At 39.6% G+C, this 14729-nt stretch overlaps 1 protein-coding gene across 5 annotated transcripts in view; it reads right to left on the bottom strand.

Moving 5' to 3' along the window:
• The window catches only part of LOC120781335, an 87054-nt gene that overhangs the window by 42689 nt on the left and 29636 nt on the right, over window positions 1–14729 (bottom strand). For all 5 annotated transcript variants that reach the window (XR_005706050.1, XM_040113537.1, XM_040113534.1 and 2 more), the window contains exon 2: window positions 1749–2447. Coding sequence is in view for 4 of the 5 variants with exons in the window: in XM_040113537.1 (XP_039969471.1) it covers window positions 1749–2403 (655 nt within the window). In the remaining variant the exon portion in view is untranslated. The remainder of the gene's footprint in view (window positions 1–1748; window positions 2448–14729) is intronic.

Below are 14729 nucleotides of genomic sequence, written 5' to 3' on the forward strand. Positions count from 1 at the left end.
TCCATAACCTGGTACGCTGACGATTGCACGATATTGACGTAGGGCAATGAAATCGATGGCATGTGTTCAAAAGTAAACAGCTATCTCTCAGACCTTTCTCGTTTCTTCTCTGCACGGAACCTAATACTTTCCCCCACCAAATCCAGAGCGACCATTACGAATTGGACGAAGGAGTATTGACTTGAGGTTAATATCGCAGTCAATGGCGTCAAGATTCCGACTGTCAATAATTCTAAGATTTTAGGTGTAACATTTGATAGTCTATGCTCCTTCACTCCTCATACGACCGCGATTATCCTCAAGTCGCTAGCCGGCAGCACATGCGAAAAAGACAAAAAAAAACGTTGGCAACTTACAAAGCAATCGGCCGGCCGGTCCTCAATTACGCCGCACCTATATGATCGCCTGGATGCAGTGGTATGTAGGAAACTTCAGACCTGCCAGAACACTGCACTCCGGACCACGACAGGATGCCTCTTCATGTGTCCCATCGAACATCTACATAGTGAGAAGCTTATGCTCCCAGTTAAGGAGCATAATGAACTCCTCTCCAATCTGTTCCTGCTAGGATGTTTTCGCAGAAATCACCCCTGCAGCCACCTGCTTGGAGCGGAACCGCCTCCTAGGAACATCAAGAGGTTTTTCCTCAATTACGTCGACGACATTGGACAGTACGCCGACCGGACTTCGGACGCAACTCACTTCCGACAGGTACTGACCGCCATTCACAGGAGCTATCAACACCTTCACCGACTTCCTGCCAGTGAATGGCGTTCTTGGAGTCAAGCCGCCACCCATTGCAGACGAAGAGTTCGAGTTGACCTTGCGCAGCTTCGTTCTGGATACTGTAGCAGGTTAAACTCCTACTTGTTCAGAATAGATCCCGACATATCTAACATATGTCCTGCATGCAATGAGTCTCCGCATAACGCTGGCCACCTCTTTGCATGCCCCGTCAACCCAACTCATTTAACACCCCTTTCCCTTTGGTCCGACCCCGTCGAAACAGCACGTTTTTTGGACCTCCCACTAAATGACGTCGACGACAACCTATCCTAACAGGGACTGATAACCATTAGAACAACAACAACTAGTACCTAATATAATAGAAATATTTCGAAGAGTAAACAGGTGTAAAAATTAGCAAAACATTAACTTCGGTTATACCGAAGCTATAAGACTTCACAAATAAAAAAAAATTTACATACTAGAACTTGTTTTTGATTGTTTAGTTTAATTGGCAGTTGTATGCCATAGTGGTCCGATATCAGCGGACCCGAGACTTTTTGGGGAGGACGTGTTGAAATTTCCGATCGATATCTCAAAACCTGTGGGACTAGTTCAGGTATATACAGACAGACATGACTAAACCGATCGTCACGCTAATCATGTATATGTATTTATTTTAAAGGGTCTCTGACGCTTCGTTCTGGGTGTCACAAACATCGTGGCAAACTTAATACGAGTATCAGGTTATAATTGGGTAATAAAATATAATTTTGTTCAGCGCTTACATGAAGTTTTCGCGTGTTGCTCTAAGAAAAAATACTATGTTAGTTGAATTGTTTAATATTAGTGAAACAGTGGAAAAAAATATGGTCGAAGAAATTAAACGATGATATCAATTAAAGTTGGATCGAAAACATTGCTTATTAAAAATAACCGTATTTAGAACACATCCGATAACTTACAATATATATGATTACTTCTCTAAAAATATTTGCATGCATCCCATTAAATTGACATACCTTGACGTCCTACTATTTCGGCAACGTGTTCGGAGCTGGGCACTGGCACACATTCGGTCATATTTTGGGATCTCTTAGAACGATCTTCTATTGTAGGTGGTAATAGTAGTGTTGGCATCGAAATATTATTAAATGATGTACTACTATTTCTACTTGTTAAACCATTTATATTAATTTGACTAAAACCTTTGGCGGCAACTGCAGAAACAGTAGGCTGAATACTTTTATTTGTATCAATATCAACTTTTCGATTCAGCTGTTCATGTTGTGAGTTTGCAATTATTTGTTGGTGTGCTAGTTCGTATTGATTAATTGCATTATTGGATTTTTTACGGTTATTAAAAGAACTTAACAATGGTCGTTCCGTGGCCGATTCATTTACACTACCGACTGATAATTCCCAAGCTAGTTGTAATGTTCGCTGATCTCCATCTGCATCATGTTGTTGTAACTGCTCTACTGAAACTAGGCTATTGAAGGCTAGCTGAGAAGATGCTCTAGATGGCGCAGATAGTATATTAATATTTGTAGGTACGGGCGCGGGCATCATAGTTGTTGTTGAAGATATAGATGTGGCTTTTATGGACAACAGGTTTGAGGAGCAAACATTTGCAGTTGGCGAAAGCAGTTTAGGATTTGCCTGTGTTGCTGCCATATCTGCGATTTATGTGCCTGTGTAAATTTTCGTACGAACTTTACCTGATGATTGAAAAGATGATAATATGAATAGTATAAAAACTATTGATATATCAACCATAAATCACAATTCGATAACAAATGTGATATGGCAGTATATATTTATTGTTGATGGGAATGTGTGGTGTAATGCAGCTTGACTACACGAGTCTCAAAATTGCTTTGTAATTTTAATCGATTGTATTTTAACATAAAATAAGGAGTATTAAACAGTAAAAAATAAGGATAACAAGCAAATTGTTACTAACACTAAAATACCTATGGCAACAAGGCGTAAGAGAATAGATTAATACGTTTTCACTTACCACTTAGGGAGTCGTGAAATCAAAACTAATTTAACTAACTTAATAATATGTATTTAGATACCTTACGGCCAGTTTATGGGATTTACCTTCATACTGAATTGACAAATTCACTAACTTATAGCCTTTTCGCATAGCCTAATTAATTTAGTACATTAAGATAATAATTGGAAAACCAGTACAGCTGGCTTCTCGATTAACGAAAGGCTCCATTAACTATCAGCTGTTATACTTCTTTGTCCCTTCGAAAGTTCCGCCCACACGTCAGTTCAACGCTTCGCACTTAAACACTATCTCAAAATTCAATTTACGGTAGAAACGATTTATTCAAAAGTTATGAAGCGATTTTGTTTAACTGTGCACGCATGTTTGAAATAACCTTATCTGTGATCAAATTGAAAGGTAAATTTTGTCCATTTTATCTCTTTCAAAGTAATCCCCTCCCGCTTCAATACACTTATGCGAACGAATTTTCCAGTCATCATAGCAATTGGCCTTCTTCGATTCAGCTTTTATATCCTCAAAACGGTGTCCTCGGAATGATCATGTGAATTTGCTGAATTGCCAGAAGTTAGACGAAGGTAAATCAGACGAATGCGGTGGTTGCGGCACGATATTAGTTGAAAATGTGACGAAATGGTCACGAATAGTCAATGTATTATGAGATGATGCATTATTGCAGTTCTTTGTTCAATAAATTCGGACATAGAAAAATTAAAGAATTAAATTTTAGAGCCTCACAAAACGACGCGTATCTCATATTCAAATGAATATTTTGACGTGAAATTCAACATAGATAGTGACATCAAGTAGTACTGCTTACCAACTTACAGTAAAAGAAAAACACGCGAAGTGTAAATTTAAAATTCACCTTTCAATTAAATTAAATTAAATTTTGCCAAAAAAGCTAGTCAAACATTAAAATTTTAATTAGTACCTTTCCTTAGTCCACTAAAGGGATTTATACATGTACTGAGGAAGTATTTTTGGTTTTTTGATTTTAGATAAACCAATAACCAATGAGCCGTCAAGGGAGATTAGGTATCAACGGCTGAATTTTCGGAATATGTAAATAAAAATTTCACAAAATACGGTTTAAATATGGATCTTTGATATTCTGACCACGTCCACATGTTGCTGTGGCTAAGATGTACATTAATTATAAACAACTCACTACAGTAAAAATGTATTTATGAATAAAAACGATAACGTTAGCAACATTTGAAAAAGTAGTTGCACCAGAGGTTACATATAATTTTAGTATTATTGTTTCATTATATTCGTGGATTTATATTTAATTTTATAGGATATTGTAGTTGAAAGGGATTGCGACAAATTTTGGATCAATCTGTTTAACCTTAAAGTTATTCGCAATTAAAAAATTTCTTTTTGTACTATTCTAATTGAAATCGATTATATTTGCTATATGCATAATGTCTAGCCACAATCTGCATCAAAGAATGTATCTTTGGCATAACAGTGAGGTTGATCGACTTCGCCGGGGCCCGAAATATGGTTACCGGTAATAGTAGATTCCAGCAAAGAAAAATTCACTAAGCTACCTGGCTATTTCCGGATCGAAAAGCCACCAACCAGATCTATCATGCTGTGATAAACGGATGACACCTCTCCAGCGTTTTAGACGTGCGTACGCTCCGGGGTCCTAACATTGACTCGGATGACTATCTTGTTCCAGCAAACACAAGGACGGTTCGACGTCGAAAAGCTGCAATCACAACTGACAGCCGAACGATATTCTATTTGGCTTGCACTTATGCTCTCTGAGAGCACTCATCAGCAACTCGGTATAAGGGAACTGTGGGACGGCATTTCAAACTTCTAATGTACACCTGCAACCGAAACCATTGGTTTTCGGAAAATGCAGAAGAACAGCTGGTACGATGAGGAGTGCCGTGTCGCAGCGGAGAGAAAACAGACTGCCTATCTCGCAACGTTACGATCGACCACAACACGTGCGGGATGGGATAGATATCAAGATTTGAAGAGGGAAGCGAGATGCATTTGCAGACAGAAAAAAAAAGGCTGAAATGCGTGAGTATGAAGAGCTTGACAAACTGGCCGACAGGGTTAACGCTCGAAAATTCTACGAAAAGATTCGGCGGCTAACAGAAGATTTCAAGACCGGAGCATACTCTTGTAGAACCCCCAAAGGTGATCTAGTGATCGATGCCCAAAGCATACTAAAATTATGGAGGGAACACTTCTCCAGCCTGTTGAATGGCAGTGAAAGTACAACGCCAGGAGAAGGCGAACCCGATTCCCCACTCGATGACGCTAGAGCAGACGTTCTATTGCCCGACCATGAAGAAGTTCAAATAGCAATTACCCGCCTGATGAACAACAAAGCGGCGAGGGCCGATGGATTACCGGCGGAGCTATTCAAACACGGCGGCGAAGAACTGATAAGGAGCATGCATCAGCTTCTTTGTAAAATATGGTCGGACGAAAGCATGCCCAACGATTGGAATTTAAGTGTGCTCTGCCCAATCCACAAAAAGAGTTATCCCACAATCTGCGCCAACTACCGTGGGATAAGCATCAACATAGCGTATAAGAAGATTAAAGCCCACCGTCAACAAACTGATTGGACCTTATCAGTGTGGCTTTAGACCTGGCAAATCAACAACCGACCAGATATTCACCATGCGCCAAATCTTCGAAAAGACCCGTGAAAGGAGAATCGACACACACCACCTCTTCGTCGATTTTAAAGCTACATCTGACATCACGAACTGGAGCAGCCTTAATTTTCTATAAGAGCTGCTGGCGTACGCAGATAATATTAATATGATTCGCCTCAACACCCGCGCCGTTAATTCTGATTTCTCCAGACTGGATAAGTTAGCAAAACGTATGGGTAGTGAACGACGGCAAGACGAAATATCTCCTGTCATCAAACAAACAGTCGTCGCACTCGCGTCTTGGCTCTCACATCACTGTTGACAGTCATAGATTTGAAGTTGTAGATAATTTCGTCTATTTAGGAACCAGTATAAACACCACCAACAATGTCAGCCTGGAAATCCAACGCAGGATAACTCTTGCCAACAGGTGCTAATTCGGACTGAGTAGGCAATTGAGAAGTAAAGTCCTCTCTCGACGAACAAAATCCAAACTCTATATGTCACTCATTATTTCCGCCCTGCTATATAGTACAGAGGCTTGGACGTAGACAACAACTGATGAGTCGACGTTTGCGAGTTTTCGAGAAAAAGGTTCTGCGAAAGATTTATGGTCCTTTGCGCGTTGGCCACGGCAAATATCGCATTCGATGCAACGATGAGCTATATGAGATATACGACGACATTGACATAGTTCAGAGAATTAAAGGACTCTGGCTAGGCCATGTCTTCCGAGCTTCAGCTCTGAAAGTATTCGACGCATTACCCTCGGGGGAAACGGAGGAAGACCTCCACTCCGTTGGAAAGACCACGTGGATAAGGGCTTGGCTTCGCTTGAATTCTCTAATTAGCGCCAAGCAGCGAAAAAAAACGACGGGTGCGCTGTTGTAAACTCGGCTATAACCGCGTAAGCGTTGCCTACGGCAATAAAGAAGAAGAAGAATAATAGATGAACCAATTTTTAACCATATCTAGATATTTTTAGTTTCCATTTTCGTCAACAACAGTAGATATAAAATACATCTGATAGCGAGGCAACTACTTTTGTATTTGGAATTAATTTCGTCAAGATCCAAATTTTTGACCGATAAGGTCAAATCAGGAATATAGTCTACTATTCTACTTAATCCCTTTCTTTCATTAGCAGGATTGCAGAATTTGTCTGAGAGTATAATGCAATGGTTACTGTTCTATTCTACCAGTCCAAATATCTACCAATTGTATTATTTCTGAGGGTGGATTATTTATAGTCAATTTAAGTGTTTTAAGACTTCACCATAAGAACGATGGTTAAAGCTCTCCGTTAATCTCATTGGCTTGAAAAAAGTGAAGGATGATCTGGCTATTGGCAATCACGAGGCACAAAATATATTTTATAATTCAATTGCGCAAATTATTTTCAAAATAAATGTAAAACCTTAAAAATATACTAAATGTTCAAAATTGCTGCGTCGTACCTCATTTTTACCGTTATTTTTAAGTATTACATTGTAAAACAAAATAACTTCAACATAGAAGTGGAATCAGTTTATCAGGACAGTGAAGTGGAAAAGTGTAGATTTCCTAATTTTTCCAATAATGGATAAAAGAAAAGAAACTTCCTTAAATTTTCGAAAAATAGTAATAAAATTACGAATTAGGAAAATCATTGAGCGAAATGCTAAAACTACATCTAAATCTAGGTCTACTACATATTGTTAATTCGTTAAAAAAAATAACACTTGTGCGAATACAAAAAAAGATCGGGACGGCGAGGAAAACTTTATAATATAGATGAACGGGCTGTCATGGATATATGGTACGAAAATATGCAAGTGTAAGTAGTTTAGAAATATGCAGCGAAATAGAAATAGCTTCGGCAAAGTGTGTGAGAAAGCCTACAATTCAGACAACAATACGACGGATATTCTTCACGAACAGCGCGTCAAAAACCGCTTATACATATGTGAAACAAATAGACAAAAACGACAAACTTGAGTTTACCTGATGATTATGTTTTCCAACAAGACAACGACCCAAAACATACTGCATATTTGGTTCCACGCTCCTCTGCAAAGTCCGGACTTGAGACATAACATGTATGGGATTATTTGAAAAAGAAACTTCAAAATCATACAATTTCATCAATGACCACCCTAAAAAGGGTCTTAATAGAATAGTGAAATAAAATACCGACTGCATTTACAGCTAAACTCAACTCGTCGAATAGATATTGATTACTTAAATATGTAGCGTACGATGAAATATGAAGGAAAAATTTTGTTCCGTTTTGTTATTTTTTTTTTTAATTACCATTTCCATTTTGATATGAATTATATTACCTACAAGCTTTTATTTATTTATGGAAGAACTTTTTGTATTTGAGTGGATTGAAAACGGTATGTGTACGAATAACACTGTACTCTAGCAGTAGCTATGTGTTATTATTATTTTGTTTTTGAAGTAATAAAATATTAATATAATTCTTACATGAATTCTGAACACATGCTTCTGATTTGATATATAATTTTTGTATTTATGAATTGTATTGACTTTTAACATTAAAAGATAAAAAGTATTTATGTCCGTCTCTGGTTCTAAGCTAACCCCACGTAAATTTTCAGCCAAATCGGTTCAGCCGTTAAGTTATAAATAGTGTAACTAGATAATAGTGCTTTAATATATATAGATATATTGAAAAATAGAAAAAATATTATTTTTTGGAATTTCAGAAACTCACTAACCCTTGTAACGCAAGTTGGCTTTTTCCAATCAGGGTGCATGTTCCACATAGATCTCTTTAGCTGATTGGCAAAGCTGCTTGTAGACTATTACCAACAGCTGCCACATCCCAATGCAGGTATTATGTTACTTCCGGAGCCATTGGATGATATCCAACCATAACATTCTAACGAAGACTACTAAGGTAACCTTGGGATAACGGTTCAACCTACCTCCACATCCAAGTGAAGTGCGTCAACCGCCTCAGCGTGCACTACAGCTGCAACAATCACCAACAATTTTACCGAGACAAACCTGACTCTTATCTATGTATTTCGTCATGCGATGTCGAGCTCGAAACTTTTAATATATATTACATCCCCCCGAACATGGGTGAGTTATTCGTGGTGAGAACCGCTTAGTACTTGGCGACTTTAACGCGCACCATGATCTTTGACACTCTTGCCAGTCAAACGATCTTATAGAGGTGAAACTGACGGAACAAACAAACCTTCAACACAATGAACGACGAAGCCCCTACCTGAATTATGGGCACCTTTAGGAGCTTCCCTGCTACAACCCGGCGACCTATGCTAACACTCGCATCAGATCAACTGCTCATAATAATCACGATCGAAAAGCCCCCGACTCTATTGCTTTGGACAACCGCTCCTCCAGTAACTTTCATAAAGCTAACTGGGTCAGCTTCACAGAATTCGCTGATAGTACCTTCACTGCACTACCCGCAAGGTGAGTGCAGCTGCTACCGCTTTCCTCATCCCGGCTGGAAGAATCGCGAACTCCCGTTCCAAGTTCCCAGCTGAAGCAGCTATTCTAGCAAACGATCGCGACACCTTACGCCATGTCGGAATTAACACAATGGTGCTGAAACATGCAGGCTCGACAGGAGTAAGTTACCTAACCAATGTCTTCAACCTGTCGCTGAGCACTCTTCAATTTCCCGTTGTGTGAAAAGTCGGAAGAGTAGTCCCAGTACTAAAACCTGTGAAACCCGCCAACCAAAGGGAGTATCATCGCCCGATAACTCTCCTTACCCCAGCAGTGAAGACTTTTAGTGCCTTGCTACTTCCGACATTCACACTCCAGCTGAGCCACTCAAACACGGCTTCCGTAAAGTGCGCAATACCCCAGCACTCCCTCCAGGACTGAAGAAGTGGACTATGAACTATCTGAGCGATCGACAATCACTGTTACGAGGTCAAAACTCTGAACATAAGGGGGGTTGGTGTCCTTTTCCCGAGGCACACTGTCTGGGGAAGATAGAGCATGGATGGTAGAAGGGAGTAAATTTGGATTTTAAATGTAGAGTACTGCATACTTTTGTTACTGTTGACAGATAGGAAGTACTTGACCATTCCCACGATATTCGGGACTACATAACCAAGCCAAATACGGATTTTTAACTGAACAATGACCGTCAAATCGGCAGTATTTCTCAAAATTAGTTCGCTACAATAACAAGACTAGAAAGTCACCCATCTTAAGGAAAACGTTTGGTGTCGGAATGTGAAGTTCTGGACAATCATTCCTTCCTTGATTAATGGTATTTATCTGTTAATTTAGGTGGCTTCCATTTAACTTAAAACTTAGGGAGTCCTTTCGTGGATATCGAATATTTCACCGGCCTTATCGCCTTATCCTCGATTAGAAAAGTTTTCAACAAAGCAAAGAGATTGGCAGTCTGATTGACTGTATACAAGTCTCGAGTTAACGAAAGCGAAAAGAGCTTCGTGGGGAGCCTTCTGAGGGCCCAACGACAGTCCGGTATACATACCCAGATACCAAATTTTTAACCAGTCAAGGACTACGTGATCGCCAAGGTCGCAATCAAACTTTGAAATGCTCAAAGACCAACAATGACACTCAATGTCATTCTACACATAGCATCAGTGGATATAATCGGTACGTACACTATTACGATTTTTTTGGCGTCGCAATCTGATTGTATGGACAGATAGAGGAGGTCGTCAGGATTAGAAAATTTATACACATATACCCGTTCTGAAGTTCAAAAATGTAATGCACGCTATTTCACTACGTTTAACACATTTAGCATATGTTCTACTTGCGTCACTGACGGCCTTCGACCGCAATTCAAAACAAAAAACCCTGGTCGGTCCCACATCGTGGTGCTACGTCGAACTCCTTTTATTAATTGAAAACTGTGTGCGAAGTGTGTTAAATATATGTGTACATTACATTTACAAATGTGAAATACAACGCGGTTGTTGTATAGCTGGAATGGTCACATCAACACACAGGGTACATGAGAGAGTCCTATCAGGAGCGTTCTGTAATTCGCTCCTTCTTTGAATGCTCTACAAAGTTGTTGATCTCTGAGTCGAAGAAGGAAGGGTCGAAGCTTAAAAGGAAGGTTGCAAGTGGTTTTGTAATAAGCATAGCTTTAGGCTCCCCTTAAAGTTAATAAAGTTCTGACTATCGATAGCATCAAGCCACCTCATTGTAAGGCTACAATTTCCAATAGGTGTACATGCGGCAAGGCTAAAGGTCTTATCGAATGCAAAAAACTGAATGAACTAAGAAGAGGTTGGAGTTCTCGGCATATATACCTGCACTGAAGCTGTTACATAGGCGAAATTGATGAGTCGCGTCAACAAATTTTGTAATAGGTTCAAGGCGCTATGCCGATTTATTAGGGTCTTTACGACCAATACTTAGGAGTATTTATGTAGTACAATGGATCAGCGTTTTCAGCTATTTCCTACGTGTTGCGGCCTGCGCACCAAACGTAAGTAGAGTTTGTCGTAAGTTGCTTGCTGCAGGAGTCTGCCCCCGCAACACCCTACAGTAGCGTCACCCACCAACACCACAGAGCGACAACCGCTTCTACACACGAGTTCTACAGCTGCAACAACCACTATTTACACGCCACTCTCCCAATCCCAGAATCACCCACGGACTCCACAGTAAGATCGAGGAGATCGTTGCATTAATGTGCCTGGAAGGAGTATCAATATCTCTGGTTCAAGAAACTAAGTTAAACACCCTCTCAAATCTTCCGGTTGTGCAGGATGAGGCCTACTCTTCACACTGCACAACACTAAGCAATATCGTCTCATCGTTGGCGACATCGGCCGCAGGGATACCACCATTGAATCTCAGGGTATAGCCGTCCGGTCAGGCGATGCCGAGCTCGAAATATTTAATATCGACATTCACCTTAGTTACATGTTTACTCAACATGATATCACACGAACATAAGTGCGCTACTTCGTACAGAAAACTGTTTGTTACCAGGCGACTTTAACGCGCATCACAATCTTTGGCATTAATGTCTGTCAAATGATCAAAGGGGAAAAATGTAGACGATTCGACATTCTGCACAATACATGATGTACTAGTGGTCGTCTGATTAATAGCATAACCTGGCTACGTATACTAACTCTCGCATCAGATCATCTGCCCTTAATCATTTCCATCAGGAATCATCCCAACTTTATTTCTATGAACAACCATACCTTCATCGCACTACATGTTCTTACGGCTAACTAATGAGCGCGCCCCCTTACGTTAAGCCGATCCCAGTGATCTTCGAATTGAGAGATAGGGCAAATGGTATATCAACATAAGCGAGCAAAATGGATAGAGTACCTGAAGTCTTGCAACCTCTCTACCGACGTGAGTAAGCTTTGAACTACTGTCACTGCTTTATCTAACCCGAAGCGAAATGCATTGCACTCTTCGGCAGCCAAATGAAGTGTTACCCCATATCCCACGCAAAATGCCTAAAGCGCCCGACTTATTTTCGCTGATGAGGAAGTTCGCCATGTCATCCACAAAGCAAAATTCAATGACCCAGATGGATTTAACATGCTGATGCTAAAGCACATAGGCCTGACGGGATTACGCTACCTAGCCAAGGTCCTTGACTTATCGCGGACCACTCTTCATACACCCGATGCGTGGAAAATCGGAAGAGTGGTCCCACTCCTGGAACCTGGAACACCCGCCAACAAAGGTGAGTCTTATCGCGCGATAACTCTCCTTTTCTCAGTAGTGAAGACATTTGAGGGATTGCTACTCCCGACATTTACTTCGGCTCTTGGGAACATCAAGAGGAGTCAAACCACCACCCACTGCAGACGTCGAACTCGAGTTGCAGCTACGTTTTGGATTTTTTAGTAGTTCAAACTCCTAGTTATCCAGAATAGAGCCCGACATACCAAATATATGTCCAGCATCCAACAAGTACGCGCATGACTCTAGCCACCTCTTTGCATGTCCAGCTAGGCCTATGCATCTGACACCCCTCTCCCTATGATCCGACCCCGTCGAAACAGCACGTTTCCTGGGTCTACCGTTGGATGATCTTACAACTTATCTGAACATTGCCACCCAAACGGGGACTAACCGTTACAACAACAACAACGGTTGTGTCCTAAACGATGGTCTTCTGCTTTCTAAAATTTTTTAACATTCAGTATAACAAGATTACACTCACGTCTTCTACGTTCTGAGAACGTGAATGTCTTGACATTTTTTTCAACTGACGTTAGTCTGATTTTAAATCCGGTACGTTTATCACCCATGCGTTTGTTCTGGTTACTTACGTTTGTGACATCCTTTCTGATGTCGATTATGTTCTTTTTATAGCACACTTAAAACTGTTGAATTTATTCTAAAAGGTTGTAGTATGTTGTCATCGTCATTATTAGGATCCAGATCATCCTAAGTTGTGACAGCTCTAAGTAACCAGAACGGACCCGAATTTTTATCCAGCCAAGGACTGTCATATGGCACTTTTCCTCGAAATTACTTCAGGAATTTTTTCTTCCAAATAGCAGGAATCACATTGACAAAGAAACCCTTGTGGTTTGATTTTATTTGCTAGATCAGTGAATTAAGTTCTGCTACGTCTTGTACTTTTGGAGTGAGTCCATGCCATAGTCCATAGAACATTGCTTTGTTACAAACGCAACATGTACACTACGGCTGTGTGTTCCTTTAAAATTGCGAAAAGCTAAAAAAATTTAATTATTAAGAAAAGTGACGCATTTTAAATTAAATTGCTCTAATTGTTAATTTAAAATATTACGTAGAAGTGTATGCAGTTCAAGAAACATGCATTCCTCGTATAAAGAGCCAATTTGACAAATCGACTACGAAAAATAATTATGTTAAAGAGACAAAAAATGTTTTCGTTATGCGTGTTAGCATAATGCTTTTTATTGAGTTTACGTGAAAACTATAGCATATTTTCACTTCTATTCAATTGTACACTGTCACTATCAAGTTTATTCAATAGTTTCTTATAATTCACAGCACTTCTGATCATATTTCAAAGGTATTTAGTGAAAAATCTCATGTGACGTGCCAATATATGGCCGACGTCATTGATTCTTTATGAATTAAATTTTATTATCTAAAAACTATGCATCAGCGCCAGCAAACAAACTATATTTCAAAATCTATCGACTGAACTTTACTATAGCAAATGCAATTTTTTTATGTAATATGAATTTTAAACTTACGTTATTTAATATTATGTACATTAGAACAGAAAACATCCGGAAATTGTAATTAAATTCCTCAGCTAAATGATATTCCAAAACATGTATTTTCGAAGTAGGTAGGACTGTCCTTAATTACCGTACCAAATATGAGAGCGATATGTCAACCAGTTTGTTTACTGCAGCTGCTTAAGTCGAGGTGTACTGACTAGATTAGATTAGATTGATAAATGAGGAATGCACCGCGACCTTAGGTCTATTGTGCCCTCTCCTAAATCACAAGGACTCACTTAGCCCCAGCATATTGATAAAGTCCAATATTCTGCTGAGTGCTAATGAGGTAATGCGATCCCTATCCGGAAACATGGACCTGCGTTTACAGACTGCTGTGCAGTCAATTAGCAGGTGTTCCGGTGTTTCAGGCTCCCTGTCGCAGAACCGGCAGTTAGCGCAAGCGGATAGGCCTATGTTATATAAATGCCTATTCAGCTTGCAGTGGTCGGTGTAAAATGCGACCAGTAGCCCGAGTTTATTCCTAGGGAGGTTAATTACAACACACTAGTGTTGCGATTTTTACAACGGATAAAAATATCGAACAATGAATTTGTCTCAAATTTTATATTTCGTGTGCAGAATCGTTGCGAATGATGGAAAAGTGTGATTAAGTTTTATCAAGAGTTCGTTGAAAACATGGCATCGACATCTCTCTCGAATCCGTTCGAATTATTTTTGTTGATATTTTGAGTATGAAACGCATTCTTGTTCAACTCGCGCCGATAAAGCAATGAATAACAACCGTATTCACCACATTTGACTTCGGGAGATTTTTTTGTTCCTCAAACTGAAATTGCCGCTCCATGGAATCTAAAAGAGCTGAAAGCCAATTCAAAAAGTGCTTACGAAAAGTGTTTCGAAAACTAGAAAAATGGTGTGCATAAGTGTATTATATTTGGAGGGAACTTTGAAGGCAAAGACAGAATAAATATTGAGGAATAATTAATTATTTTGCGTTTTATTTTCAATTTCCGTATACTTTTTTGTATCAATGTGTATCCGATATTACATCACTAAATAGCTTTTACACATTTATTTAATATTATTTTCTTATATTTGACGGGTTTACACAATTACAAAATGGTTGCATATAAA

This window comes from Bactrocera tryoni, unplaced genomic scaffold (genome assembly GCF_016617805.1).
Source record: "Bactrocera tryoni isolate S06 unplaced genomic scaffold, CSIRO_BtryS06_freeze2 scaffold_63, whole genome shotgun sequence".
Taxonomy (NCBI): Eukaryota; Metazoa; Arthropoda; class Insecta; order Diptera; family Tephritidae; genus Bactrocera; species Bactrocera tryoni.